General features: G+C 41.5%; 2 protein-coding genes across 2 annotated transcripts; both read right to left on the bottom strand.

The window, feature by feature from the left end:
* Positions 1-8,734: 8,734 nt before the first annotated feature.
* apom (apolipoprotein M) lies at positions 8,735-22,746 on the bottom strand. Its single transcript, XM_040030868.1, has 7 exons — positions 22,066-22,746; positions 21,568-21,707; positions 19,051-19,121; positions 9,413-9,550; positions 9,035-9,130; positions 8,907-8,934; positions 8,735-8,825 (listed from the first exon to the last, which is right to left on the bottom strand). The coding sequence occupies exons 1-6, from the start codon at positions 22,177-22,179 to the stop codon at positions 8,921-8,923; spliced, it is 573 nt and encodes a 190-aa protein (XP_039886802.1). The 5' UTR covers positions 22,180-22,746; the 3' UTR covers positions 8,735-8,825; positions 8,907-8,920.
* A 2,026-nt stretch (positions 22,747-24,772) lies between these two features.
* glrx3 (glutaredoxin 3) lies at positions 24,773-26,304 on the bottom strand. The gene has a single exon (XM_040030867.1). It carries the CDS (start codon positions 26,276-26,278, stop codon positions 25,304-25,306), a length of 975 nt encoding a protein of 324 aa, XP_039886801.1. The 5' UTR covers positions 26,279-26,304; the 3' UTR covers positions 24,773-25,303.
* Positions 26,305-26,323: the final 19 nt, after the last annotated feature.

The raw sequence follows: 26,323 nt of genomic DNA, 5'->3' as shown, positions 1-26,323 counted from the left end.
CTGCAGATTAGAAGGCCAACGTGTTATTTTTACGTTTTCGTGTATGTTGAAAAAGGAATCGATTGCCCGCTGCTTTTAACATCAGGCCTCAAACTTTCACTTTGATACAGCTAATCACATGACTCTGAGCCTAGTGCTCATTATGCTGCTGCAGCCTCTCACTGCTGGGGGACTTCCCATGATGCACTGAGCACTTCTCTTCTGTTGCCTTCTTTTCACCCCCCCCCTCCATGCAAGAAATGCCATAACTGCATATTTTCATGAGGCAGACTTTTGTTTTCCCTGTGCTCCAGGTTACTTTTTGCTTTTTGCTTTTTGCTTTCTTTGTTGTTTGTGGTATTTCTACTTTTTTCACTTCCCCTTCCTCTTACTCCTTAACTACTTATGGCACACAAATGCTTGTCCAAGAACTTCTGCTAGAGAGCTTGTCCTGTAAAAAAAAAAAATTAAAAAGAGACCCTGTTGATACCATACACTTGCTGGGGGGGGGGGCGTTGTCTGGTCTTTTCTTTGTAGTACAAGTATACAACATAAATCCACTTGACATGTATTCGTGTATACGTGTATTCTGTATTCGTTCTTACTGTTACTTCTTTGCATGAGTTCAAAAGAATCCTTTCTTTTTCAAACACTTGGCCTGGGCAACTCATTTTCCATTTCAAACAACCATTTTAAACTGCTTCAGGCATCTTGTAAGACAGTTTTTTCATCAATTTCTGTGGCCATACTAAAGATATCATCTCTCATTGATAACATGAAGAGCCACGTGTATTAAAAACTGTGTTAAGGTGAGTCTGAAGTCTGTGTTTTTGGCTGCCACCCAGCTGCTTGGCCAATTAGACCAATGCCATAGACCAATGTCATAGACCAATGCCATAGACCAATGTCATAGACCAGTACCATAGACCAATGCCATAGACCAGTACCATAGACCAATGCCATAGACCAATGCCATAGACCAATGCCATAGACCAGTACCATAGACCAATGCCATAGACCAGTACCATGTGCAGTTCTATGGTCTCTTTTCTAGTTTTTTTAAATGCAACTAATGGAGTGCCGCTATTTATGCTAATGACTTGGGATAAAATGTAAATCCATCCATTAATTTTTTACGCATATGATACAATCATTTATTGTTGTGCTCACACAGCTAGCTTTGATAGTAACAGTCACAGCTGTGTCAGCTCAGACTAATTTTAAATACACAAAAAACAAGGTCATGTTGCTCCTTATTTAAATAGGAGGGTGGCGGAAGTACTTTGGTATTGTGATTGATGATAATCTTTAAGCCACATATTGACTACCAGTTAAAGAAACTTTAGCAGGTTAAAGAGGCTGACGTTGGAGTTCATTTTCCAAAAACTGATTGTGTTTCTCTTTCACTGCAAGGAAAAAGCTTGTTGCTAACATCGTTTGACCCCTACTTGATTACACTGATATCATTTCCATGAAAACCCTGCTCATTCTCTGCCTCTGTTGGACTCTGTTTATCCCGGGGTATTAAGATTTCACTTGCAGACGTTAAAAGACAAATGACATGAACTTGTCCTTGTTTTTGATATGATGGGTGTAAACATTAGATAGTTATTTTATTGTTTTTTATTTAACAATTATAATATGCTTGTCTGAAACAGGTCTCTCTTTTAAGTGAGACCATGAGTCTCAGTGGGACTACCTGTATAAATAAAGGTTAAATTAAAAAAAGGAAATATTCAGACTTCTTTACCTGGAATATGTCAGTTTTTCTTAAATAAAACAGCTAATTTTTATTGTAAGTATATATTTGTAATAGTAGTAGTAGTATTAGTATACATATAACAGGAAATAAGTGAAAGCATGTTTGTTTTTTTAATCATTTTTCATTTTTGCAGTTTACTTATGAACAAACATAAGAAAGCGGTGAGATGACACTAGCTTTAGTCAAGAATCTGTGCCACTTGTTTGCTTTCATTTATCGCTGTAGATTGGCACAGGCTGTGGAAAAACTGAGACATGAAGATGACTCATGATGTTTTTTTCTCCAAAATGTGCTTCTGTATACTAAAAGAAAACTGAGAGAACATTAAGATGTGTTATTTATAGATAATGATAGTATAGTTTTCTGGTCCAGCCCAACAACTCATTTTATTGGGCTGTAAAGTTGTGGTTTTTTTAATCTATTATTGTTGCTCATCTAGTGTCTCACACAACATTACTTCTTCTTCTGCAGCTTAACCAAAGTCTGGGTTCCTTTTTGGAGGCCCAATGATGTTTTCAAAATGCATCCAAGGTTTCTCATTTTGCTCTTTACATTTAGCTGCCTCAATTTTAGGATATTTAACAGTTGCATGCAGGTCACTGTCAGTTTGGTGTTATTTCTTGCACTGAAACCTGTGGATGTTTTCCAAGGCAGGCATAAACTGTTTCATAAAACTATCCCAAGAGAAATCAAATAAGTACCACCCAAAGGTAGAGTCGCACTCCTGCACTGTTTCTTTGCAGCAGATGGGTACTTAAATGACTGACTACCTCAGGCTGCTGAAATCCTTCTTTGGAATACGTGTTGAGGGACCTTTCAATGCATCCCTGTCTGATGCAGATTTTTCTCCCTTTCCATCATATGCTTCTCCAGCTCGTTTGAGGAAGGCACCAGTGGCACCAACCAAGCCAGCCAAGAGGCAGAACTGCTCATCTCTGGGTCCTTCCCAAGGTCGCCTCATAGTTTGACACCTAAAAGGCAGCAAAGGAGAAACTTAGTCAGATGCTCAAACTAACTCAACCAGAGCTGTCTGAGCCCTCTCTAAAGACCAATCCTCATCTTTCTCTAAGTGGTGTATAGTTATATAACATGCGTTTTTGAGTTGTATTAAGACTTAAGCCCTACATAGCAAAATGAGGCTTCCATTACAATCCCCAATGTAAGAGTATTTTAAATGATTATTATTATTATTTTATGTCAGAGTTTTTAGGGAGACTCCACTCTTTTCAGTGAGTTCCCCGACTTGAAAGTTATTAAAAATCTACCTGTACAGATTGGTTTTTGTGTGTAGTTTTTGAATCTTTTTGAAGTTTTATAATTTCCCCTTTTTATATTACTCTCTCTAAGGCTGAGCTCAGACGCTTGTGGAAAGACTTTCCTTTGCACTGCTTGTGTCAGTGATCTTAGTTTTACCACAGCTTGTGGCCATAAATGAGGGTCGGTAGTTTCTGTTCATGTGCTCTGATGTTTCAGCCACTATGTGTTTGAATTTGATACGTTTCTATTACCATGATGAGCAAATATTCTGAAGTATACAAACTGGCTCACTGAGAACATTCTTCATTTGCTTTGCAGCAAAGTATGGCTTCTTGTGACAAACTGTCATGTTTGTGCTCGCTCAGACTTGGTTTTGGAAAGATTCTGTTTTGCTAAAGAAAAAGTCAAAATCAAACCACAATTTTTGTAAGGATAAGATGTTGTTTTGATAGAATAATATAGCAGCATTTGAAGTGGAAATCCACTTATGAGGATGAGACTCAGCATGAAAACAGTAGTGAAAGTTGCCTTTTGTGAAGACAGCAGTAAGAGATGAGAGCGAGAGGGTCTATTTCCATTTCTGTTTTTGGTTTCATGTTCCATGGGACATCCCCAACCAACCAGTCTGTGTTCTCCTGGATTATTTAAATGTCACAAACTTTCTCCAACCTTATTTCAATTGAGAGCAAACACACACATACAGACACACCTACACATACAACATGAAAAAGAAAAAGTAGTATGTGGGCTACTGGGTGCTGTCCCCACTCAAAACAAGAAAACATTTTCACCATTGCTTCCTATACACCTAGCCTGTAATAGTAAAATGGTAAAACTAACAGGTATGAGTCCTTCTTTCAAAATACCTCCACAATATTTCCCACCAATAGGTCAGTTGTTATGTTCCAACACTACACCACAAAAAAACAAACTCCTTCATTTAGGACTTCACACTTCTGTTTTTGCGGTCCCATAAACCGCAATGCTACACACTGAGGTACATTAATAAAAAACGAACTCTCAAGTATTTGTTCATACATGACATGCCGTATATCAATTTAATTCAATCCAATTCAATTTATATAGCGCCAAATCACAACAAAAGTCGCCTTAAGGCGCTTCATAGGTACAGAGAAAAACCCAACAATCATATGACCCCCTATGAGCAGCACTTTGGCGACAGTGGGAAGGAAAAACTCCCTTTTAACAGGAAGAAACCTCCGGCAGAACCAGGCTCAGGGAGGGGCGGGGCCATCTGCTGCGACCGGTTGGGGTGAGAGAAGGAAGACAGGATAAAGACATGCTGTGGAAGAGAGACAGAGGTTAATAACAGATATAATTCAATGCAGAGAGGTCTGTTAACACATAGTGAGTGAGAAAGGTGACTGGAAAGGAAAAACTCAGTGCATCATGGGAATCCCCGGCAGCCTACGTCTATTGCAGCATAACTAAGGGAGGATTCAGGGTCACCTGGTCCAGCCCTGACTATATGCTTTAGCAAAAAGGAAAGTTTTAAGCCTAATCTTAAAAGTAGAGATAGTGTCTGTCTCCTGAATCCAAACTGGAAGCTGGTTCCACAGAAGAGGGGCCTGAAAACTGAAGGCTCTGCCTCCCATTCTACTTTTAAATACTCTAGGAACAACAAGTAGGCCTGCAGAGCGAGAGCGAAGCGCTCTAATAGGGTGATATGGTACTACAAGGTCATTAAGATAAGATGGGGCCTGATTATTTAAGACCTTGTATGTGAGGAGCAGGATTTTGAATTCAATTCTGGATTTAACAGGAAGCCAATGAAGGGAAGCCAAAACAGGAGAAATCTGCTCTCTCTTTCTAGTCCCTGTCAGGACTCTTGCTGCAGCATTTTGGATTAGCTGAAGGCTTTTCAGTGAGTTTTTTGGACATCCTGATAATAATGAATTGCAGTCGTCCAGCCTGGAAGTAATAAATGCATGAACTAGTTTTTCAGCGTCACTCTGAGACAGGATATTTCTAATTTTAGAGATGTTGCACAAATGGAAGAACGCAGTCTTACATATTTGTTTAATATGTGCGTTGAAGGACATGTCCTGGTCAAAAATGACTCCAAGGTTCCTCACAGCGTTACTGGAGGCCAAGGTAATGCCATCCAGAGTAAGAATCTGCTTAGATACCATATTTCTAAGATTTTCAGGGCCGAGTACAATAACCTCAGTTTGATCTGAATTAAGAAGCAGAAAGTTAGCGGCCATCCACGTCTTTATGTCTTTAAGACATTCCTGCAGTTTAACTAATTGGTGTGTGTTATCTGGCTTCATGGACAGATAGAGCTGGGTGTCATCTGCATCGCTACCTGAATGAACCTCAACGATTTGATGGTAGGTGGCTAATAGCTGCTGTCACAAGCCACTACAGCACTGCTTCCAGTTTGATGGCCAGATTGGCAGATTTTGGCACCAAGAAGTAGGGATGGGTACCGGTATCCGGTGCCATTATGGCATACCTTTCCAAGGGTACTAGGCGGGCCCAGGTACGTACGTTTTTTTAGAGCAGAGCTACAGATTAAAATTGCCAAGGTGAAGCGGTCAAAGTCTGGCTGTACTTCACAGCAAAAGATGCAAACTCAGCAGCCTGTAACAAGTGCTTTAAGGTGATACTGTGCAAAGGAGGTAACACCTCGAATCTGATGAAACACCTGGCGACGTATAGCAGGTTTTTTTAAAAAGCCGAGAAATGCACCGTATTTGATAGCTTGCTGCGAGACCTCACTCCGAGCACATCTACTGTGTGGTGCCTGTTACCGGATCCGGAGTTAGCAACATCCTCCAAGAACATGAAGAGTAGAGTCCTGGCCCCTAGCCCTGCCAGTGTAGCAGAAATGATGACGGATGATGATGGTAAATGGCCTGTATTTGTATAGCGCTTTACTACTCCCTAAGGACCCCAAAGCGCTTTACACATCCAGTCATCCACCCATTCACGCACACATTCACACATGGCAGCAGCAGCCGTTCTTCTCTGCGTGAGTAGCTTAATGTTGTTCGTGTGTAATTTACGTTGAGTAGGCTAACCACATTATTACATTAATGCACGTAAGGCGAACTAGCAAACACCGTCGTATTTACATGTGGCTGTTTTCTTGTTTGATGGCAAATACTCCCTTCATGTTGTATCAACAGAAAAGGCTAACTTGGTTATCATTTTGCAGAAAAAAAAGAGACTGCTAAAAATAAAAACATAAGAGGCTTTTGGAAAAAGTTTGTGTTCTCCATTCTTTAAGCACCGGCACCATTTCAAAAGTACCGGTTTGGCACCGGTATCGGATAAAACCTAAATGATACCCGTCCCTACCAAGAAGGATTATTCACAAGAAGAAAACCTTCAGTGCAGGTGCCATGATTGTTTTCTGTGAATTATCCTCCTGGGAGGGCACATTCCAGAAGATTCACCCTAAGGTCAGACAATGCAATGCTCAGTGAAATGGCAAAAATATGCAAGAGCCACATCTTAGACTCTATAGGCCTGACTTAGTATGTTAGATCAAGTTCATGATATTACCTTTAGAAAAGTTGGCTTGATTGCCCTGAGGAAGCTTCTTCTGACTAAAAAGAACATAGTGGTATATTTTAAGTTTGTAAAATTGCATCTGAACAAACCACAAGATTTCTAGAACAATGTCATTTGGACTGAAACATCAAACATCTCCAAAAAGAAAATGTTTGCTCATAAATCATTGCTCCACATGTGGAGAAAACCAAACACAGGATCTCAGTAAACACTTCATACCAAATGTTTAGTACTGTGATGAATGGGTGATGATTTGGCCCAATGGATGGAGTCAGTTTACAGTCAAGCATGGACCTTAGTGTTATAGCGCTAGATGTAAGACCATCTGTCTGACAAACAAAGCTTGGCTGAAACTTTGTTGATCCCAAAAAAATCTGGAAATCTAAAACAAAATGATCCAAATTAAAGGTCCAGACCTCAACCTGACTCAAATGCTGTGTATAAGAGAATGCCCACAAAGCTCAATGAGCTGAAGGAATGTAAAGAAGAGTGGGTTAAAATTTCTCCACAACAATGTGGACACCGGTGAGCCTGGTTCTGCGGAGGTTTCTTCCTGTTGAAAGGGAGTTTTTCCTTCGCACTGTGATCAAAGCGCTTGCTCATAGTGGGTCATACGATTGTTGGGTTTTCCTCAGCAAGTATTTTTCTAGGATCTATCTTACAACACAAAGCACCTTGAGGCAACTTTTGTTGTGGTTTTGAGCTGTATAAATAAAATTGAATTGAACAATGCGAGAGACTTATTATACTCTACTACATCTCATATACTGATGAGGTGTGCTCAGTTACTCACTCAATTCTAGAACCAACCTTTGGTGCCCCCCCCCCCCCCCCCCCCCCCCCAAAAAAAACAAAAAACAAAAACAAAATACAAATAAAACATTCACTTTGTCCATCAGCACTGCCTACTGTGTGTCACTACCTATGATGGATTCCCCAAGGCATTTGCAACTGCCTGAATTACTTCAATAATAAGTTACTAAGTGACTGGGTTTTTTACAAACACTCATTTCACAATCACACTCCCCTTTGTTTCCCCGAGGAAAGATCAAATATAATGATGGTAGAATTTTGATGACGGCACAATTACTGTGTGGTATTAAGCAAACTTACTATTCCTTTAATGACTGTGGATGTAATATGCATTGAGTAAAACAATAATAAAGTGGACACAATAATCCTACTGTCACTGTATTTGTGTTTCAGATTCTGATTTAATCTTGATTGTTTATTGTTATTCCTGGTTTTGGTTCTCTTTATTTCTTGTGTTCTTAGTGATTGTAGTCCTTCCTCCTTAGTATTTATGTTAGCCCGTGTTTAGTCTCTGTTCCCACGTCTACTCGGTGCTTTTCCCATGTCCCATGTTTCATGCCCAGTCACCCTTGTCCCTATGTTCCCGGTGTCTCCCCATTCACTGTGTTAAGCTTCCTTGTCCTGTGTTCAGTGTATTCAATTTTGCTTCCTCCCCGTCTTGTTATCATCATCATCATCATTTATTTATTTATATAGCACTTTAAAAACACACCTGGTAGATCAAAGTGCTGTACAATACTAATATGCACATAGTAATAAAACCAGACATATCAATAAAATTAAAAATAATGATAAATATCAGTTACCCACAGAGTTAAAAGCCAGAGAATAAAAATAGTTTTTTTTTTATGTCAGATTAATCCCAGCTGTGTTTCCCTCCTGTTTCCATTCTCTTGTTTCTCCCCTGTGTATTTTAGCACGGTGTTTTCCTCTGCCTGTTGTCATGTCGTACCCTCTCTGTGCTGTATGTTTCCTCCTTGCTCCTGTGTTTGTTTTCTCATCAGCTCTTAGTTTTCTAGTTTCTTTGATTTCTAGTTTCTGGTCTCCTGAGTTCCTACTGAGCTCCCGGTTATCATGTTTTCTTTCTTGTATCTTGTTTTGTTTCTACATCCTGGCTGCCACAGCACAACCTTGACACCTACTTTACAACTTTTGTGAACAGCTCATTCAGCTCAAAAGCATCATGGAAATCACCCAGTTTTTTTCTGCAGAGACGTACTGTAAGGCTGGCCCCCTCCTGTGTAGATCTTTGATAGATGTTGTTTCATTTTAACAATAAAGATCACTGTGTTTTTTGTGATGTTTTCTGATGCACCGTAACTTGATATACTTATAAATTCAAAAATGGAAAAGCAAATCACATGAGGGAGACAGGACTTGGGTGTTTTGGTTTTAATTGGTTAACAATTACTCAAGAAAAAAAGAAAGAAATATTCTTGTCATTGAGGATGCCAGTGGATCCAACAGTAACCTGTAAAAACCAAGAACATTTTAACAGTCATACATACATAGACACATACATATGAAAAATGTATATGCTGCATGTGCTCACCGTAATCTTGATAACTACGTGCAAAACTCTGTAAATACAGGTATAACTTTAGAGGTCGACAAATACTATTGCATTCAAGCACAAACAAATTTATTTGAGTGGTTAGAGATAATATCTAAACCGCTCACCTTTCTCTTGACGTGGTGTGACGCTCGCCTGCATGTTATGACAGGCTGCATTTTTCAGAAATGTTGCCACCATGTCAGAGCTATTACTGCTGCGAGCTTGAAAGAAAAATAGTTACCGAAAAGTAAGTTAGTCAAGAAAGTTTAGTGTGTGCATTCAGCAGAAAGCTGGAATTGTGTCAAACATTTAAAATAACCAAAGGTTTCAATTTTTATTGTAATTTTTGTCATCTTTAAGATTGGTTCTCTAGTGCAGCGGTTAACACACTTACAGTAATCACTTGGCTGACTTAATATTTCTGACATTTGATTCAAGCACAATGCTTCATTTTGTTTAATCATTTATTTGCATTTAACTTCTAATTCTTTAAAATAGCTTACAATACAGCATGTGTCTATGCAGGGAGTCTTCCGTTCCTTTCTCCTTGTCTAGTGGAGGCTCTATTTCCTGGAAAATGATGCATTCGGAGCATTCGGCCCACTTGCCACTCCATAGTAGGTTCTTGCGCTGTGGCCTTCCTGTAGTAAAATCACAGAAAAGAGCAAAGCAGATAATGACTGTGATATCAATTTTCTCTTCTAATGAAACTTCTAATCAAACTTTAGCTTTAAATAGGGTCTCCGTGTAAAAATCTAAATTTAAGAAGCAGAATTCTGTCAGTTTTGAGCTAAAGTGCTGCAGAAAATGCTACTTCAATGGGTCAAATAAACAGAATTCTACAGTGGAAATTGGGCCCTGGGTACATGAAAGCATAGAAAAACAGGGTGACGGGGCTGGTCAGTTAGAAAAGCTAAATCTGAATTTAGTTATCTTGTCAACTCTAATAAGAAATTATTGATTTGTCATTAAAGAAATTGTCAAAAATCCGAAATCACAAGAACATGGCTGTGACCTAAGGTGGAATAAAATAGTGCATTCAGTAGAGTCCCATTGTGGTTTCCCATTTAATGTGTTATTATAAAAATAGTCCATAACAGGTGGCAGAAATTTTCACTTGTCCCTATAATGTGGCAGGGTTGATTTTTAAACTTTACAGTCATTTCAGGTGCTGAATGTGGGACTTTCTGCCTTTATGCTGTTGCTAACCACTTTTTTGTGATGTAGACTCAATTCACCATCAAATAAAAGGACCAGCACATTTTTAAAGTCATTTCTGGAGCACTGTAGTTATTTGCAGTGTTTATGTTCACTGTCAATTTATTTGTATAGCATGACTTGTTACAGCAAAGGGGATTCACAGGGACGAGAACATAAAGAGTGCCAGTCATGTAAAATTCTCTTTTGGGCTGATAAATACAATACTCTGGAAAGATATTCATCCCATTCCTGGTGTCTTTTCTTTTTGCTTTTTTTGCACATGCAGTTTTATTTAGATCAAAGAAACTATTAATTTTTATGGGCATAGACAGCACGAGTTAAACACTGAGAAGAAGCTGTTTATTTTTGCTGTTTTAAAACTAAAAGAAAATGATGACTGACTTTCACACTTTTTGACCAGCTTCGTGTGGATGGGTCAAGACTTTTTTTTGTAATTTATGTGTTACAATGAAAACTGTCAATTATATGTGTTTGAAGTAATTACAAGTAATTTATAGAAAACCTTGGTTTCTTTTGCATTACTATCAGACTCGAAGGGCCTATAAATCAAATTCTGAACAGTTCATTCCTATCTGAGGTCTTGTCTGAACTGTTGCCCTAAAATTGAACCCTGAGGAATGTAAGGCCATTGAGGTGAGACAAACGAGTCCTTTCCTCACTGAAACAAGCAAAAAAAACGAAACAAAAAACCACCGATTGCAAATACATGCTGCAAATCCCTGTGACATCAGATATGCACACCCACAGTCTGTTGAACAGGATACTGTTGGTGAAATGGTCACAAATATTTTCCCTTTTAACGGGTAAATACATCACAGAAGCCAGGGGGTTTGTGCTGATGTTAATCACTTTGCTCCTAAAACATGAAACAATCTTTCACAGAAGTGACTTTCACCTTACAGCTCAGTGAACTTTACACTTGTCCTACATTGTTAGGTTCTTTAAAAAAAAAAAAAGGTTATGGTTTGGGTTAAAATTCAGCGGAATACAAGTGGTAGACATGAGCTTCTTCCAAATCATGTTTGGACTCGCTCTTTGAGACGGGTCATTTGTGGGAGTCTGGTTAGAGCTGCTGCTCTACCACATCCAAAGGAGTCAGCTGAGGTGGTTCTGGCCTACTGATCACCACTTAGGTGTTGTGCTTCAAGCATGTCTCAGTCAGAGTCACAGTCAGAGAGACTTTATTTATCCCCAAGGGGCAATTAAGATAGATACCCTGCCAACCGTACATACAATACGCAAACATCACATTGGGGAGACAGGTCAGGCTAGCAATGGACGGTCGACCGCAAGAGCAGCGACACCTGCCAGTGGCGGACTCCCTCAGACATCGGTGCGTTGGTGGTTCTTTGTGTCCGGGGATGGGCGTCCAGGTACACACCGGCTCACTCCTTGGCGGCCGCTTATCGGGGCCTGGAGCCTGGAGCTCGCTCGGGCCACTTCGGAGGCGGGGTGCCCCCGGCCTCTCGGCCTGGGGCTCGGTCACTCAGGCACGGCTGGCTGCCGGCGGAGCTCACGGGCGCGTCACTGCAACCCCCCCTGGCTTCTGCTCCGCGGCTGCTGAGTGAGCCCTCATCTGGGACTCTCCTCAGCTCTTTCTGGGACAGTGGCGCAGCTGCCCCTCTGTTGGTCTTCCTTGGTCTCTTGTGTTCTGGGGGCCTCTGGATGTCTGGAGTTTTGATCTCCTCCATACCTGCTTCATGCCTTGGAGGACGGGGCTGCGGCCCCCCCACACCCTCTAGCAGATCATTACATGAAGGAACCTTTTAAAAAAAAACAAGCGCGTCCATGCTCACAGGTGTACACACGGGTGATCACACCCACAAACTACACCCTTTTTGGCTCCTACCTCAAAGCACACTGTGTTCTGTTGATCTTATGTGCTGCACAATAATGTTTAATATTTAGTATTTACTGTCATATTCCCATATATCATTGTGATGTTGTTTATTCTATTACTCTTGTTCTCTTCTGCTTGTTTTCTTTTTTCTTTCTCAGCAGGTGATCCAGGTGATTGATATATGCATTTTTTTTTATTTCTTTTTTCTGCTCATTCTGTTGGTTTTTGGTTTTTGCCCTTCTCCCCCGTCCCTCTTCTCAGCTGTTTCTCTTTCCCTCTTTCTTTCTCCCCTTCTTTCCCCCAGTAAAGTCTGTCCCGTATTCAGTAAGTGAAAATAAAATAAACAATAAAAGGTGAATCAAATGGACCATTACGGCAAGGCTGGGATGGTCAATTTGGTAAAGTAAATCCGTTGGGCATCTTTCTTTGCCTTTAGACAACAATTCTGATGGCAAAAGAGCCAAAAGGGACAGGCAAAAAAAAAAAAAAAAAAAGAGCAGCGACCCGATCCGAAACAATGGAAAGTGCACAACACGATGAAAGACGAGGAGATAAACGAACTCCCCCCAGACTGAGCTCCAACGGGGAGATCAGTTTAATAAAAAAAAACACCTCAGCACATGACACATGAATCATCACATCTCACAACATAGAAGACATAAGCTTTGAAGGCGTGTGAAGGGGGGGGGGGGGGGGGGTGAGTGTAGGTCTCTGTCAGTGTACATGCGTATGTGTGCGTGTGTCCGTGTTCAGCTGAGAGAAAGTGTCCCTTCACTCGGTTAGGCAAAAGTCAACAATCTTCGGTCGACGCGGGTGGCCTTGACTGAGGGAGAGGGAGAAGAAGAAAGTGTGACCACCTCCATCAAGAGCCAGGAAAGAAAAAAAAAGAAAAAAGAAAATGTCTGACAAGGAGGAGATCCCCTGTGGGTGTATGAAATGATCATTTGAGGCTGATGTTACGGCCCCTGGCCTTGGAGGAAGTGGGCCGGCCTCCCTGTAGGGAAACCCAAGTGTGCCAGGACCTACAGACGATTGGCTGGCTGTTGAAATGTGATGCTCCAGGGACCAATGAGTGACTGATTGTACCCACCTGTGACTACAAAAGGCTGAAGAACTTTCATTCAGTGGACACTGCTTTGGACTGAATGTGCAGGTTGTCCCTCAAGCTTCTGTCTTTGTACCATGCTTGTTGAACTCTGTTTAAGGTGTGGAATTTTGCCTGAATAGCCTTCAGTCGTATTCCTGCCTGTGAGGCTAGACCTAATTTGTACCTGTACACGAGAAAGTTCTTTTGTGTTGGCCAATTGCCTTGTGGTTTGCTTTAAGCAACGCTATCGGTTTTCAGTTCTGACTTTTTTTGTAATAAACCTTTTTCTTAAACTGATTCCCTCCGTGGTGGCCTCATTTATGTTACCTTCCCTGTTGCCTAGCAGAGCCGGGACATAACGGGATAATTAAAGAAAATCTTGGTGTACCAGGGTAATGAACAAACATTAAAGTCCACTTTACAACAAGTGTTATTACCCAGATCTACCAATGTCCACAGCTGCTTTGGGGAAATAGAGGGTTTAGTGGTATGCCCAAGGAGATTTCAACAATTGAAGGAGCCTAAACATCTGACCTACTGCTACTTCAACAACTGTGTCACCAAATGATGTGACACATAATGAAAAACAACTTGTGAAGAAATGAAAACTAGGTCAGTGCAGCTGTTAAAAGTTATTTAACATGATATGCCACAGTGCCACAGTAGGTGGTTAGATAGGCACACATTTTGCCACTTTTAAAGGGCAAAAAAGTCCAGCTGTAAAGGCAGGAAGTAGTTGATGATGATGGTAATCATTTTGGTACCATAGTCGCAGATTACCACCCACATCATTATACTTGTTGTCATGGTCCTGGGTCATTCTGACCCAGTATTCTTTGTTTCCTTGTGTTTCTGTAGACTGTGAAGTTCATTTGTTGTTTTTGGAGTTATTCTATCGGTCCTAAGTTGTTTAGTTTAGTTTATCATCATATCTGCGCTCTCCCTCGTGCTCCTCAGTGTTTTTCTCTTCCCCTCTGGTCTGCGTCTTTGTGTATTTCCTGTGTTATTGTGAAGGTCTGGTCTCGTCATGTCTGATTACTCCCAGCTGTGTTCTCCTTCTGTGTCTCATTCCCTCGTTATCACCTATGTGTATTTAAGCCCTGTATTTGCCTCTGTTAGTTGCTGGTTCTTCTGTGATGTCTCCCCGGGTCTCCCCGTGTTCCGCTGCATGTTATCTTGTGAGTTTTGGCTTCAGTTTCATGTGTTTAGGTTTTCCCAGTTTAGTTATTTCTTAGTTCCTGTCCTCCCCATCTCCACTTAAATAAACTCACTCCTCATCCCAACCTCTGCCTGAACGTCTGCCGACACAGCAGTGACACTTTTTTAGGTTTGTTTTTTTGAGTTGGCCACTGCATGACAGCAAACTCCACACTTTCCAAACAGTTAGCGCACACAGGCCTAAACAGAGGCACTCATGGTCAAAGTGCAAACTGACTCTAACTGTAGAAAAACATTTAAAATATGAAACAAATGCAGATTCTAATCTGCGAACACATGTATGAGCTCTTCCAATCAATCATTACACAATGGACAACAAAATACAGTCCTCAGTGCAAATCAGTGCACCATTGCTCGTCATTGTAGCCAGTTGTCAACTTTCTACATAGCCTGGACCAAATCTGTCTTCTGGCAATGAACTGGATGCAGAATCAGAAATGCTTTGATTCAGAAATGGGCAATATGCTGGGAGGAACTGCATCATCATACGAGGGTGTACTGCAAACCGCTTATTGACAAGGTGAGAGTGGTGCAACACCGCATTCTCCAAAATAATTACAAGACTGGCATGACCGGCCTCAACAGCCGTCTCTCCTCAGGTGGGATCAGCTTCTCACAAAGTGCGTTCAGGAATGTTATGAGGCGCTCGGTGTTGTACGGGACAATCGTGGGGATATGTCATAGGACATCATCACTGGGGGTGGCAGCACGCACGGTTATGTTGGCGCCCCTCTGTCCTGAAACGGTGAAAGTGGGGCTGTACCCAGTGGGGTTCTTTCCACATCTCCTCTTTTACAACATAAATGGAGACATGATGTGCCCCCAACTTCAAGCCCCATTATTCTCTCAGTAAAAAAGGGCAAAATTACAATGAAAGGTGTCTCCAGTTGACTCTAACTGTATGATATGACAAGGCATTACAGTATAGTAATATTTCCACAGTATAACACTGAAGATATCTCTGTATATACTGCACAGCAATCTGTTCTCCAGTCAAAAAATTCTGACAACGAATGCAGCAGTGTTTCTGTCTAGAACAAGCTGTACTCTTTGTCCAGCCTCTAAGTAAAAGGCCATGATTGATAACATGATCAACAACAGCTGCCCAAATTTCTTCTGAAACTTGGGCCTTTCCAACTACACCTGCACCCCTCTACCTCTTACTCTCACTCTCATCTGCCTCAGACCGCCTCCATCCGTGCTGGTAAAGAACAACACAGACGTGCCACCTTTTAAGTCCTGCAGACTGAAGATTATTGTGATGGCTCTTGGCGAAGGCGGTCACACTTTTCTCCTGCTCTCCCTTATCTTCCCTGCTTAGCTTCTTATGTCCTTGTCTTGTCTTGTGTTTTTACTTTTCCCTGGAACACTCTCTCACAGTCTGTTTCTAAAACCTAAAAGAGAATTATGGATTTGATCAACTGGTCCCTGAATGCTATTGACACCCTTTTCTCAACGAGAAGTCCGAGTGTCCTGGAGGTACTTTCCCTGCCGGATACACGATGGACGGGTGGGAGACATGGAGGGTCGTGTGCCTGGCGGGACTGTCGATCGAGGACGCTGAAGATATCTACCTATTCGGAACCATGATAACAGGGTTCTTGCTGATCGGAGCTGGCTTGGCCCTGGCTTATTGGAGAATTAAGAAAGCGGAACCGGCTGTTCAAACCCCCCCAAGGCTGCTCGCTGGGATTGAAACGATGGGACGAGGCGCGACTTCTCAGAATGGGCTCACTGAGTGCAGCATGGATAAGACCTTGGAGAAGCTTACGGCTGTTGTGAATACTCAGAATAAATTGGATCACATCTTGGAGCAGCTCACTGCGGTCGTGAGTTCTCAGAATCTGCTCTTTGAGCACAAGAATGACAAGACCACGGAGCGCAAGTTTGATAACATCATGGAGAAGCTCGCGGCTCTCCAACAGGAGATGGAGAGACCAGTGTCGGACTGTTAAGAACAGCTTGAAATTCTCATGAGTTGTTTGCACTAAAGAAAAACCACCATCATAATGTGGCTATCCCTTTGGTGCCAGCTGTGGTCTCAAGGCTGGAGCCGAACAAAAACTCCCTGATAACGACTGTGTTTAGACTGTTCTTCCCACTCCATGCAAGGCCACCTGGGTTGGCTGGCAGTCTGTTTACTTAGCCTGGCAGGGCGAGGGACACTGTCTCAGCTGAACTATGGACACGCACACACATACACTTACACTGATAAGCACTCACTCATCCCTCCTCCCCTTCCAAACGCCTTCGACGCTTCGACATTTCTGTGCTTTCTGTGAGAAGGAGTTTTTTTGTTTCCTGTTCTCATGCTGTCCTCCCATAGAAGCCCAGCATGAGCAGAGGTCTCTTTTTTTCCTCTTGTACTTTCCCATTGTAGTGGACATTTCAGTGTTTTTCTGTAATGCAACCGTTCTCTGACTTGTATCCACATGTGATGTCTGTGTTGTGTGTGTAAGGTCGGGGGGCGGGTTCATTCCACTGCAGGGCAACCTGCCACTGCATGTGGCGAATAAAATTTGAACTTGAACTTGAACTTGGAGTGTCAAACAGGTGCTTTAGGGGTTTCATACATATTTCTGTTTGGTTACTACAGCTAAAACAGTGGGGTTTGGACTACTTGAATCACATCTGTAATAACTGTTTTGCAGTCTGGTGGGAAAATGTGTCAATTCAGTGAAAAAATTGTTAACATACTTGCTCTGCTGAGATAGTGATGTTAAAAACTGAGTGGATCCCAGTTTTTTTAGGCAGGTCAATGCAATCAAGAAAAACTGTAATATTTTAGAATGAGATCGAGTTGTTTGATACTTTAATCCACTTAACCCAGTATTCTCAAGCATCTGCATTTAGTAACAGAGTTAAGACGGACTTTTGCGAGATCTTGCAAAAGTCCGTCTTAATTTTTTTTTCTCCCGTGTCCCCTGCGGGGCTCCGTACAAACGTAAGGAGTGTAAAACTATGTGTCAAATTTTAGTGGGACTGTAAGAAGTTCTGCATTTGCAGGAGCAAAATTTGACAGTTGGCTGGTATGATACGCATTCTGTGTACTGAATTGTTCTTTGCATGTATGTGTGTGTGTGTGTGTGTGTGTGAGTGTGTGTGTGTGTGTGTGTGTGTGTGTGTGTGTGTGTGTGTGTGTTCATGTTAGATAAGCAAAGCTGTGACACAGTGAGTGAACTGTGTAGCTGGGTCATTGATCGTTATGGTGATAGCACAGACAGGAGTGTGCAGAGCATTACTGCACGCTGCTATCTGTTTTGATCTAACTTTTGAATTTTCAAGTTGACTTGACGTCTGTGTTATCTTTTACTATAAACTTTCTACAAAACAAGACTAATGATTGACGGCTAAATTTGAATATCAGTAATTTAATTTGCAAAACGTAATAAATGTACTTTTGTCTGTCTAAAGTAAAGCAATTATATCAACACAGATTTAATTGAGAATTTCAAATAATGAAAATGTGTTTGCGTATTCATCTAAAACATTTATCCATCCATCCATCTTCTCCCATTTATCTGGGGCCAGGTTGCAGGGGCAGCAGCCTAAGCAGAGAAGCCCAGACGTCCCTCTCCCCAGCCACCTCTTCCAGCTTGTCCAGTCGAACACCGAGGCGTTCCCAGGCGTCTGCCCCGGGGCCTCCTCCTGGTGGGACATGCCCTGGAGACCTCACTCAGGAGGTGCTTAGAGGCATCCTTGTCAGATGCCCGAACCACCTCAAGTGGCTCCTTTCGAAATGAAGGACCAGCAGCTCTACTCTGAGCTCCTCCCGGATGGCCGAACTGCTCACCCTATCTCAATCACCCTTCCAAGGAAGCCCATTTCCGCCGCTTGTATCCGTGATCTCGTTCTTTCGGTTACTACCCACAGCTCGTGACCACAGGTGAGGGTAGGGACCTAGATCGGCCAGTAAATTGAGAGCTTTGCTTTTACACTCAGCTCTCTCTTCATCACAACAGACCAATATAGCGTCCAGATCACTGCAGCTGCAGCACCAATCCGTCTGTCAATCTCCCGCTCCCTTCTCCCGTCACTCCTGAACAAGACCCCGAGATACTTAAACTTCTCCACTTGGGGCAAGAACTTGTCCCTGACCCAAGTGGGCACTCCACCCTTTTCCGGCTGAGGACCATGGCCTCAGATTTGGAGGTGCCGATTACAAAGCGAGCTGGAGGCCATCACCCGATGAAGCCAACAGAACCACATCATTCACAAAAAGCAGAGATGAGATCCTGAGACCACCGAAGTGAAAGCCTTCTGCCACTTGGCTACGCCTAGAAATTCTGTCCATAAAAGTTACGAACAGAATTTGTGACAAAGGGCAGCCCTGGCAGGACCCATCACCCACCGGGAACGAGTCTGACTTATTGCTGGCTATGCGGACCAAGCTCTTGCAACAGTTGTATAAGGATCGAATGACCCGTAGCAATGAGCCAAACACCATTAAAATTAGAAAAGTTAGAAAAAAATTTGTTTTCTTTAACTTCATCAACAGTTCTGCCGGTGTTTTCTTCTTGCCTGCACTGAAATTTTTAAGAAATACTTAGAAAGGGTAATAGAAAGGGTTTCCCCAAACAGATAACAGCAGGACTCTGGGAAGCTGCTGCATAGTTTGTTGCTGTATTTGTTGTCAGTTTGTTTATTCTTTTTTATTTATGAGCACAAAGTTACCATCTTAAAAATCTAACTTACTTTGACCTGTGGAAACCCATATTTACTGTGTGTATGTGTGTATTATAAGCGTCTGTGTAAGTAGATGGTGCTGCAGATACCTTCCAGTTCCAAATCATTGCTCTCAAGATTTATATGATAGGTCCAGGTCTGCTTTATGCAGTTATCCCCCCTGAAAAACAGTGAACATGGCAATTTTTATAAATGCAAGTGAAACATAGAAGAAAGACTTTCGTTTCATTCTGAAACATGCACTGACGACTGTTACATTTTCTACACATCACTTCCCTAATTCTAGTATCTATTTGTGCTTGTGGGGTTTCTTGTTTCTGTTAATTTCTCCTGTTCTGACCATTCCATTAAGCAGTTTCACGCACGTGTTTATCCATTTCGTCAAACTCCAAAATCAGGAACACTCCACTGGAACATTTCTATTTTTTAACTAACTTGAAAGTAAGTAAAGTTTATTTCACTGTAATCAGAATCACAAAGCGCTGAACAACAATTACAATGCAATATAAACAAAGAACCATATTAAAAACAGAATTTAAGGTTAAAAAACAGATAACAAAAGAATCTCAGCAGAAGGTTGGATTAGAGAAAGACTCCACAGAGTCAGCTAAACAGAACTACAGTGGTAAACTGTTTCAGAGCCTCGGTGCCACAGACTGAAAAGCTCTGTCCCCCTTAGTCTTTAGCCTTGGATGAGGGACAGCTAATAAAGTTCGAGGTTGGGAGATAGCAACCAGCAGTGTGTTTGAGAAAAAGTTGAGATAAATAGTCTGGAGTTTGTCTATTTGCTTATCTGTATGTAAGTGTGAGGATTTTAAAACTTCTAAAATCAAGTGGGAGCTGATGTAAAGGAAATAAAACAGGGGTAATGTGAGCTTGCTTCCCAGAATGTGTCAGGAGTCTGGCTGCAGCATTCTGAATTGCAGGTGTGACAGAGGTGATTTGTCTATGCCCGTAAAGAGGGCATTACAATAATCTAAGTGCAATGACACAAGTGAATGAACAGTTGTTGCATTTCAGAGGAGGAAACTATAGCTCACAGCTTAGAAATGTTCTGTGCTGTTAAGCTGACGTGCTTTTTCGGGATAAGATTTTATTAAATAATTGTGTGCATCACATGTTTCAACTTGCTTTGATGCAGGTGATTTCACAATTTCACAGGTGATTTCATTTAGCTTCAATGTCCAGAGCAGAGCAACCCCAGGCCTCGAGTGCCGGTGTCCTGCAGGTTTTAGATCTCACCCTGGGTCAATACACCTGAATCAAATGATTAGTTCATTACCAGGTCTCTGGAGAACTTTAAGACATGTTGAGGAGGTCATTTAGCCATTTAAATCAGCTGTGTTGGATCAAGGACATCTAAAACCTGCAGGACACCGGCCCTCGAGGCCTGGAGTTGCCCACCCCTGGTCCAGAAAATATCATTGAAGTGGGTTATTTATGCTTTTCATTATTTGCATTCATATACACTCACAGGCCACTTTATTGAGTATAGCATGATTTTATTGTGCTGGACCCCTTTTTACCTTCAGAGCTGCCTTAATTCTTTGTGGCATAAATGAGTCCTCAGAGACTTTGGTCCATAGTGACACAAAAGCATCACAATTGCTGCAGATTTATTTACATCCCAAAGGTGCTGTGTTGGATTGAGATTTGGTAATTTTGTGAAAGGCCACTAGACTGCAGCGAACTCATCATCATCATCATGCTCACTAAACCAGTTTGAGCTGATCTGAGCTCAAACACAGTGTGCTATCCTGAGGCCTTCCCCAAACCACAGCCTCAATTCACCCTCTTCAGCTTTTCTGCCATTATCTACTAGAAACACTGTCAAACCTAAATGTTGTCTGCAGTAACTGAGACTCATCAGACCTCAACATCTTTCCAGTTTTCTATTACCCAGTTTTTGTGAGCTTGAATTTTAAACTTAGCTTCACATTCAGAAATTCTCTTCTGCATACCCTTTGAGTTTTGCAAGAACATTTCATTTTTTCCCTTACAGCGAGTTATTTTATCATTATTATTATTATTATTATTATTATTATTATTATTATTATTTGTGAAAAAAGAAAACTGGCATACTGTACTTGCGGGGATCAACAGTCACTTATGGGGACAAAATGCTCGTCCCCATGAAGATATTTTCAGACTCAAAATGTGGTTTTAATGTCAGGGTTACAATTAGGTTATGGTTAGGTTTAGGCTAAGGTATAGGGTTAGGGGTTCATTTGTAATGGTTAGGGTATGCAGTTATGGAAAGCATTATGTCAATGAGATGTCCCAACAAAGTTATCCAATCCAATTTTATTTATGAAGCACTTTAAAATACCCAGCACAGGACCAAAGTGCTGTGCAGAAAATAAGTTGAAAAAAATAGAATAACAGAAAACATGAAAAATAAATAAATAAAACACATAATACATAAAAATTAAAACAGCCCTATATTAAAAAAGAAAACAACATAAAACAGCATAGAATCAACTAAAAACAACTAAAATAAAACGAAAAAATAAAAACCAACATCTCATGTGGTGTCAAAGGCCAGAAAGAAATGAAAGATTTGAAAATGTGTGTGTGTGTGTGTGTGCTTGAACTTGCTGCCTCACATGCGCATGTGTCCAGTCAGCAGCAGTGTGTCGTTTGCTCTTTCCTCCATGGTGAACACAATGTTGTCCAGCACTCTGAACTTCTGGATGTCCACCTCTCTGTGACTGACTGCAGCTTTAAAGTACCATGTCCCCAGATGCTGCAACAGACACACACAGTGTGACATGACAGTGCGGGGTAGCAGTAACTGTATGAGAACGAAAGCTATTTAAAATAGCCCACGTCAGAAGACCACTTATGGAAAGACCAGAGGGAGTAGGAAGTGCATCTTTGTGGTTGTACTTAATATTTATCTCGGTAAATCTCTCTGCAGTTGTAGTAAGTGTGAAATACCAATCCTGTACAGATAAGATGCACTTAACCAGAACATTACGCAATAAGGTCAACAGTAAATCCCGTCGTACTGAGGTTATTATAAAAAAAACATCAGACCAGTGAGGGAAGTGCCTTTGGTATTTTCATAAATCTAAACCTCTACCTTTGATTTTTACTCTCACCTTCTGCCGGTCGATCGCGTTCACAGACAGCATCTCAGGCTCCAAGCAGGGAACGATGGTCTGATACAACAAAGTGTACAAAGACAGAACAAGAGAGAAGACTTCTTTTAACATAGCTGCAGTCTAAGTCAACACTTTGTAGTAATCCTGATCAAAATGCCCGGAAACTCCCAGGATTGTCTCTGAATATGTGCAATACTCCAACAGACCACTTTATCAGTGTGGGTGGAGGTAAATTATTAATCTGCACAGCAGCATTACCCCTGAACTTTAAAGGTAAATAATAGGTTGGAAATGGGATGTTTGCATCCACGAACGTAAAACTTCAGCGTCAGGATAAAATACATTTATAGGAAACTGAAACATTTATTCTCACAGGTAGTCTTACTCATCCAACATTTTCTGAAAGGAATAAACTCGCTAAAAACTCACCATCACTGACTCATCATCATATGTAGGAGGTGTTTGTGGCTATTTCTAAACTGGAACCAACCAAATTTTCTCACGAATATAACAAACAACAACCCCAAGTTTTAACTTTGTTTGTGTTCATCCTGCCCCGCGTCCCACACCTTCTGTCAACACACACACACACACACACTAGGAATCATTAACTTCCTGTTTCGTCTTCCCATACTAGGTTTGGGAGAACTAAATTACTGAATTATTAAGAATCACACATGGCTCTCTCAATCGGGTTTGCTTCTGATTTAAAAAAAAAAAAAAAGTCAAGAAAACAATTGTATCAAAAAACAAAGAATATTTAGTTTAAGGCTATTAACAAAACAATAATCAATAAATAACAAAACTAAGCAAACATTCCCTGTAAATGACCAGTTTTAAAGACTATGAATAATTGCCAAAATATTTTGAACAGCTAATTGAATAACTGACCGTTTCATGTCTCATGTATGAAGAAGTCTCTACTGTGTGTTCATTTGAATCCTGCTTAGAGCTGTGTTCCACACCTGCTTCCACACGGTGGAGTTGTTACACCTGAATAACTTTCTCCACATGATTCACACTTCAAAGTAAATAAGGAAAGTTGTTTTCCTACATCAAAAATCACATCACATTAGTTTCATTCCAATTTGGGGGTTTTTTTTGCATACGGTTACATAATTGTGATCAAATTATGTTGTTTCCTACAATAAAGTGATGATAAACTATAATGAGTAGAGTATAAAAACAAGTCAGTTAAACTTCTGGTCAGTTTGGGGAATTTTTAATCAGGTTCAGCCGCATTGGTGTTAATGAAATTAAATGCAGGTGCACTAGAGGGAAAACAATGAGAAAGCCCCAAAACAGGATTGGTTTTGAGGGTGGAGGACATTTCTCCCTCTGCATCTTTTCTGACTGTTTTTACACTAGTTTAGCTTTTGGCTAGGGTCACTGTCACTACTGGTAGCATGAGGCAATACAAGGATTCTACACAGTTGTAAGTTAATAAGTACACTAATGCAGTGGGCTCTGGGTTCTTCCTGGAGCACAACAATGCCCAACCACTTGTTGCTAGAGTATGTAGGCAGCTCCTGGTGGATGAAAGAACTGATACCATTGACTGGGCCCCACACTCACCTGACCTAAGTCATAGAACACCTCTGGGACATTATCTATCTGACGCTGCCAGGTAAAGCTAATATTATGAGACTTACGATGTAGAAAAACTGATTTTTATGTATTTGTTTTCAAGTGTGAATTATCTGGAGAAAGTTAATTAGGTGTAACAACTCCACCTTGTGGAAGCAGGTGTGTAACACAGCTCTAACTCAATTTCAAAATAACACACATGAACCTCTGTGATAGACTGTCGTTCCTGCTGTGTAGATAACCAACCTGATTTGTTTCCTAAATTGAGATTTGATGCATTTTTAAAGTTTCATTTTATAACCAGTATATTTAGACATGCTTCAAAAAAGTTTTGACATCGAAATAAAAGAATAAAAATATTGTGCAATGGTGAAAAAAAATAAACTGGGGGGAAAAAGGTGAGATGTTCACTGAAGCTGAGCAGTAAATACAGGGAAGGCTTCTCCACATTGACAATAGGTCAAAGTTCATGTACTTATAAAATACCCCACATACTGAGTCATGTTTTTCTTGGGGATTAAATACATATTTCACTCAATAAAACTATTATATAGTGTTTTTTCTGGACTTTTGATTAATTATTCGGCCTCTTTCCATTAAAATGAAACTCTGAATTTTGGTCTCTAAGCTTGTGAGTCTGAGGCTTATACAAGAAATGTTGCACAGTTAAGCTGTACTAAGAAGTGGGAAAATGTCCTTTACCCAAACAAAAAGAAATCCTCCTGAATAAAAGAAGGTCCATAAGGGATTAGTGTCAGAGGCCAGCTTAAAGCCAGCGTGCATGATGGTGTTGTTTCACGTCAATGACAAACCATGTAGAAACCTAGATCCATCCCTGAAACTGTGTTGTAAACAATGGATTTGTGTAAGTGGTAATTTTCTTCTACCCCTCAGGAGAATCACACATATTTAGCCAGACTTTGTTAGTTCTATTACCTCGCTGTCAAATCTTGCGCTTCAACGTAGCTGCTTCATTGTTACAGGGCGGCTCGTCTCTTATTGTATCGTCTCCTCTACTGAGTAAATAAATAATCTACAACAGTTGTCTCCTCAGTTTCCTAATGCTTACAGGGTGAATAGATTGAATGCTTACAGATTAAACAATAAGAGAAAAAAACACTTTAAATTGTTTTAATTTTTAATCGTAATCTTACTGACAAACACGCATAGCTTGTTAACAGAGTGATCCTTGCACAGAGCTTAAAAACAGCTTGGAGGAGAATGTGCAGACAGGACTGTGTGAACAGTGAGCAGCCGGCCTGGGTAGGAAAATAAAAGTTTATATAACGTACTGAAGCGTGAGGCTGTCAACACTGGAAGGAAAGCTATAATCCCAAAAAATGCAGATATTGTGAACTAACGTCATTAGTTTTCCAAGAATCAGACAGCAAGAAGTATTTACTTAAGTGAATTTCTAGTAGCCCAACTTTCCAGTAATGACCATTACCAGAAAGGAAAACAGATGTAAATTCTTACTGTTGACAGCAGTTTCATTTCTGTCTGTAATTATAGTGAATCTATCCCCCTGCTACAATACAATTAGTTACTAGAGAAAATTTTGACCCTTCTGCAGGGTTACTGGAGCTAATCTGGGTATGTGCAGCAGCTTCTTGTTCCCTCCCTCAGATGGCCAATGCAGATCCATCTACTACTCTCCTTTCAGGACTGATACCAGCTCTCCACTCTCCTTCAGCTCCTTGACAATGTCCAAACCACCGATAAGCTCTCCTTTCACGTAGAGCTGAGGGTAGGTTGGCCAGTTAGAGTAAGTCTTGAGCCCCTGCCGCACTTCTTCATCCTGCAGGATATCAAAGGTGTCATAATCCACCCCAGTACCGTTCAAGAGCTCCAGTAACTGCCTGCTGAAGCCACATCTGGCAGCCTCTTTCTTGCCCTTCATGAACAGCATGACTGTACTCTGATTGATGATGGTCTTCAGTCGGTGCTCTAAGGTGACAGCCTTCGGGCAGGTGTTCTCCAGCTCTCCGGACTCAGCCAGTTCCTTCACTATGTCCAGTCCTCCCACCAGCTCCCCGTTCGCATACAGCTGGGGGTAGGTGGGCCAGTTGGAGTAGGTCTTCAGCCCCTGTCGGACCTCCTCATCGGACAGGATGTCGAAGCTGCTGAACTGGATTTTGTGCTCTTTCAGCAGCGCCACTATCTGTCGGCTGAATCCGCAGCGGGGCTCCTGGGGTGACCCCTTCATGAAGAGCATGCAGGGGGCGGCGTTGAGCAGCTTCTTCAGCCGCTGGTTCAGATCTGCGCCGCTGCCCTCAGAGGCTCCACCGGGACCCTCGCTCACTGCGAGGCGCTGCACTTTCTTAGTCAGTTCCGGAGCGTGAGCCCCGTCCAGGCTGTCCACTTTCTCTCCCCCCTTGAAAAAAAGGAAAGTGGGGACGGAGGAAATTTCATACTTCTCCGACACCTCCGGGACCGCTTCCGCCTCCAGCTTCACGAACGTAGTGTGCGCATGTTCTTTGGCTAGTTCGGCCATCACCTCGTTCATTTGGCCACACTGAGGAGCCCACGCCGCTTGAAAATACACCACGGTCAGGCATTTTCCAGCTTTGGCTAAGAAATCTTCAAACTGCTGTTGGGTAGTCGCCTCCACGAGATTCGCCATTTTTCTTTCCTTTCACCCTCTGCACGCGCAGTGGTTCCGGTGCCG

Source organism: Simochromis diagramma, unplaced genomic scaffold (genome assembly GCF_900408965.1).
Source record: "Simochromis diagramma unplaced genomic scaffold, fSimDia1.1 OVJJ01000361.1, whole genome shotgun sequence".
Classification (NCBI taxonomy): domain Eukaryota; kingdom Metazoa; phylum Chordata; class Actinopteri; order Cichliformes; family Cichlidae; genus Simochromis; species Simochromis diagramma.
This window is presented reverse-complemented; position numbering and strand designations above follow the sequence as displayed.

Excerpts from the sequence above, each read along its gene's own strand:
- apom (XM_040030868.1), bottom strand. The coding sequence starts at position 22,179 with ATGTTAAAAGAAGTCTTCTCTCTTGTTCTGTCTTTGTACACTTTGTTG. Across the intron at positions 9,551-19,050 it reads CAATGATTTGGAACTGGAAG|GAAGGCCACAGCGCAAGAAC; the intron begins GTATCTGCAGCA and ends ATTTTACTACAG. Across the intron at positions 9,131-9,412 it reads GCATAGACACATGCTGTATT|CTCGCAGCAGTAATAGCTCT; the intron begins GTAAGCTATTTT and ends TTTTCTTTCAAG.
- glrx3 (XM_040030867.1), bottom strand. The coding sequence starts at position 26,278 with ATGGCGAATCTCGTGGAGGCGACTACCCAACAGCAGTTTGAAGATTTC.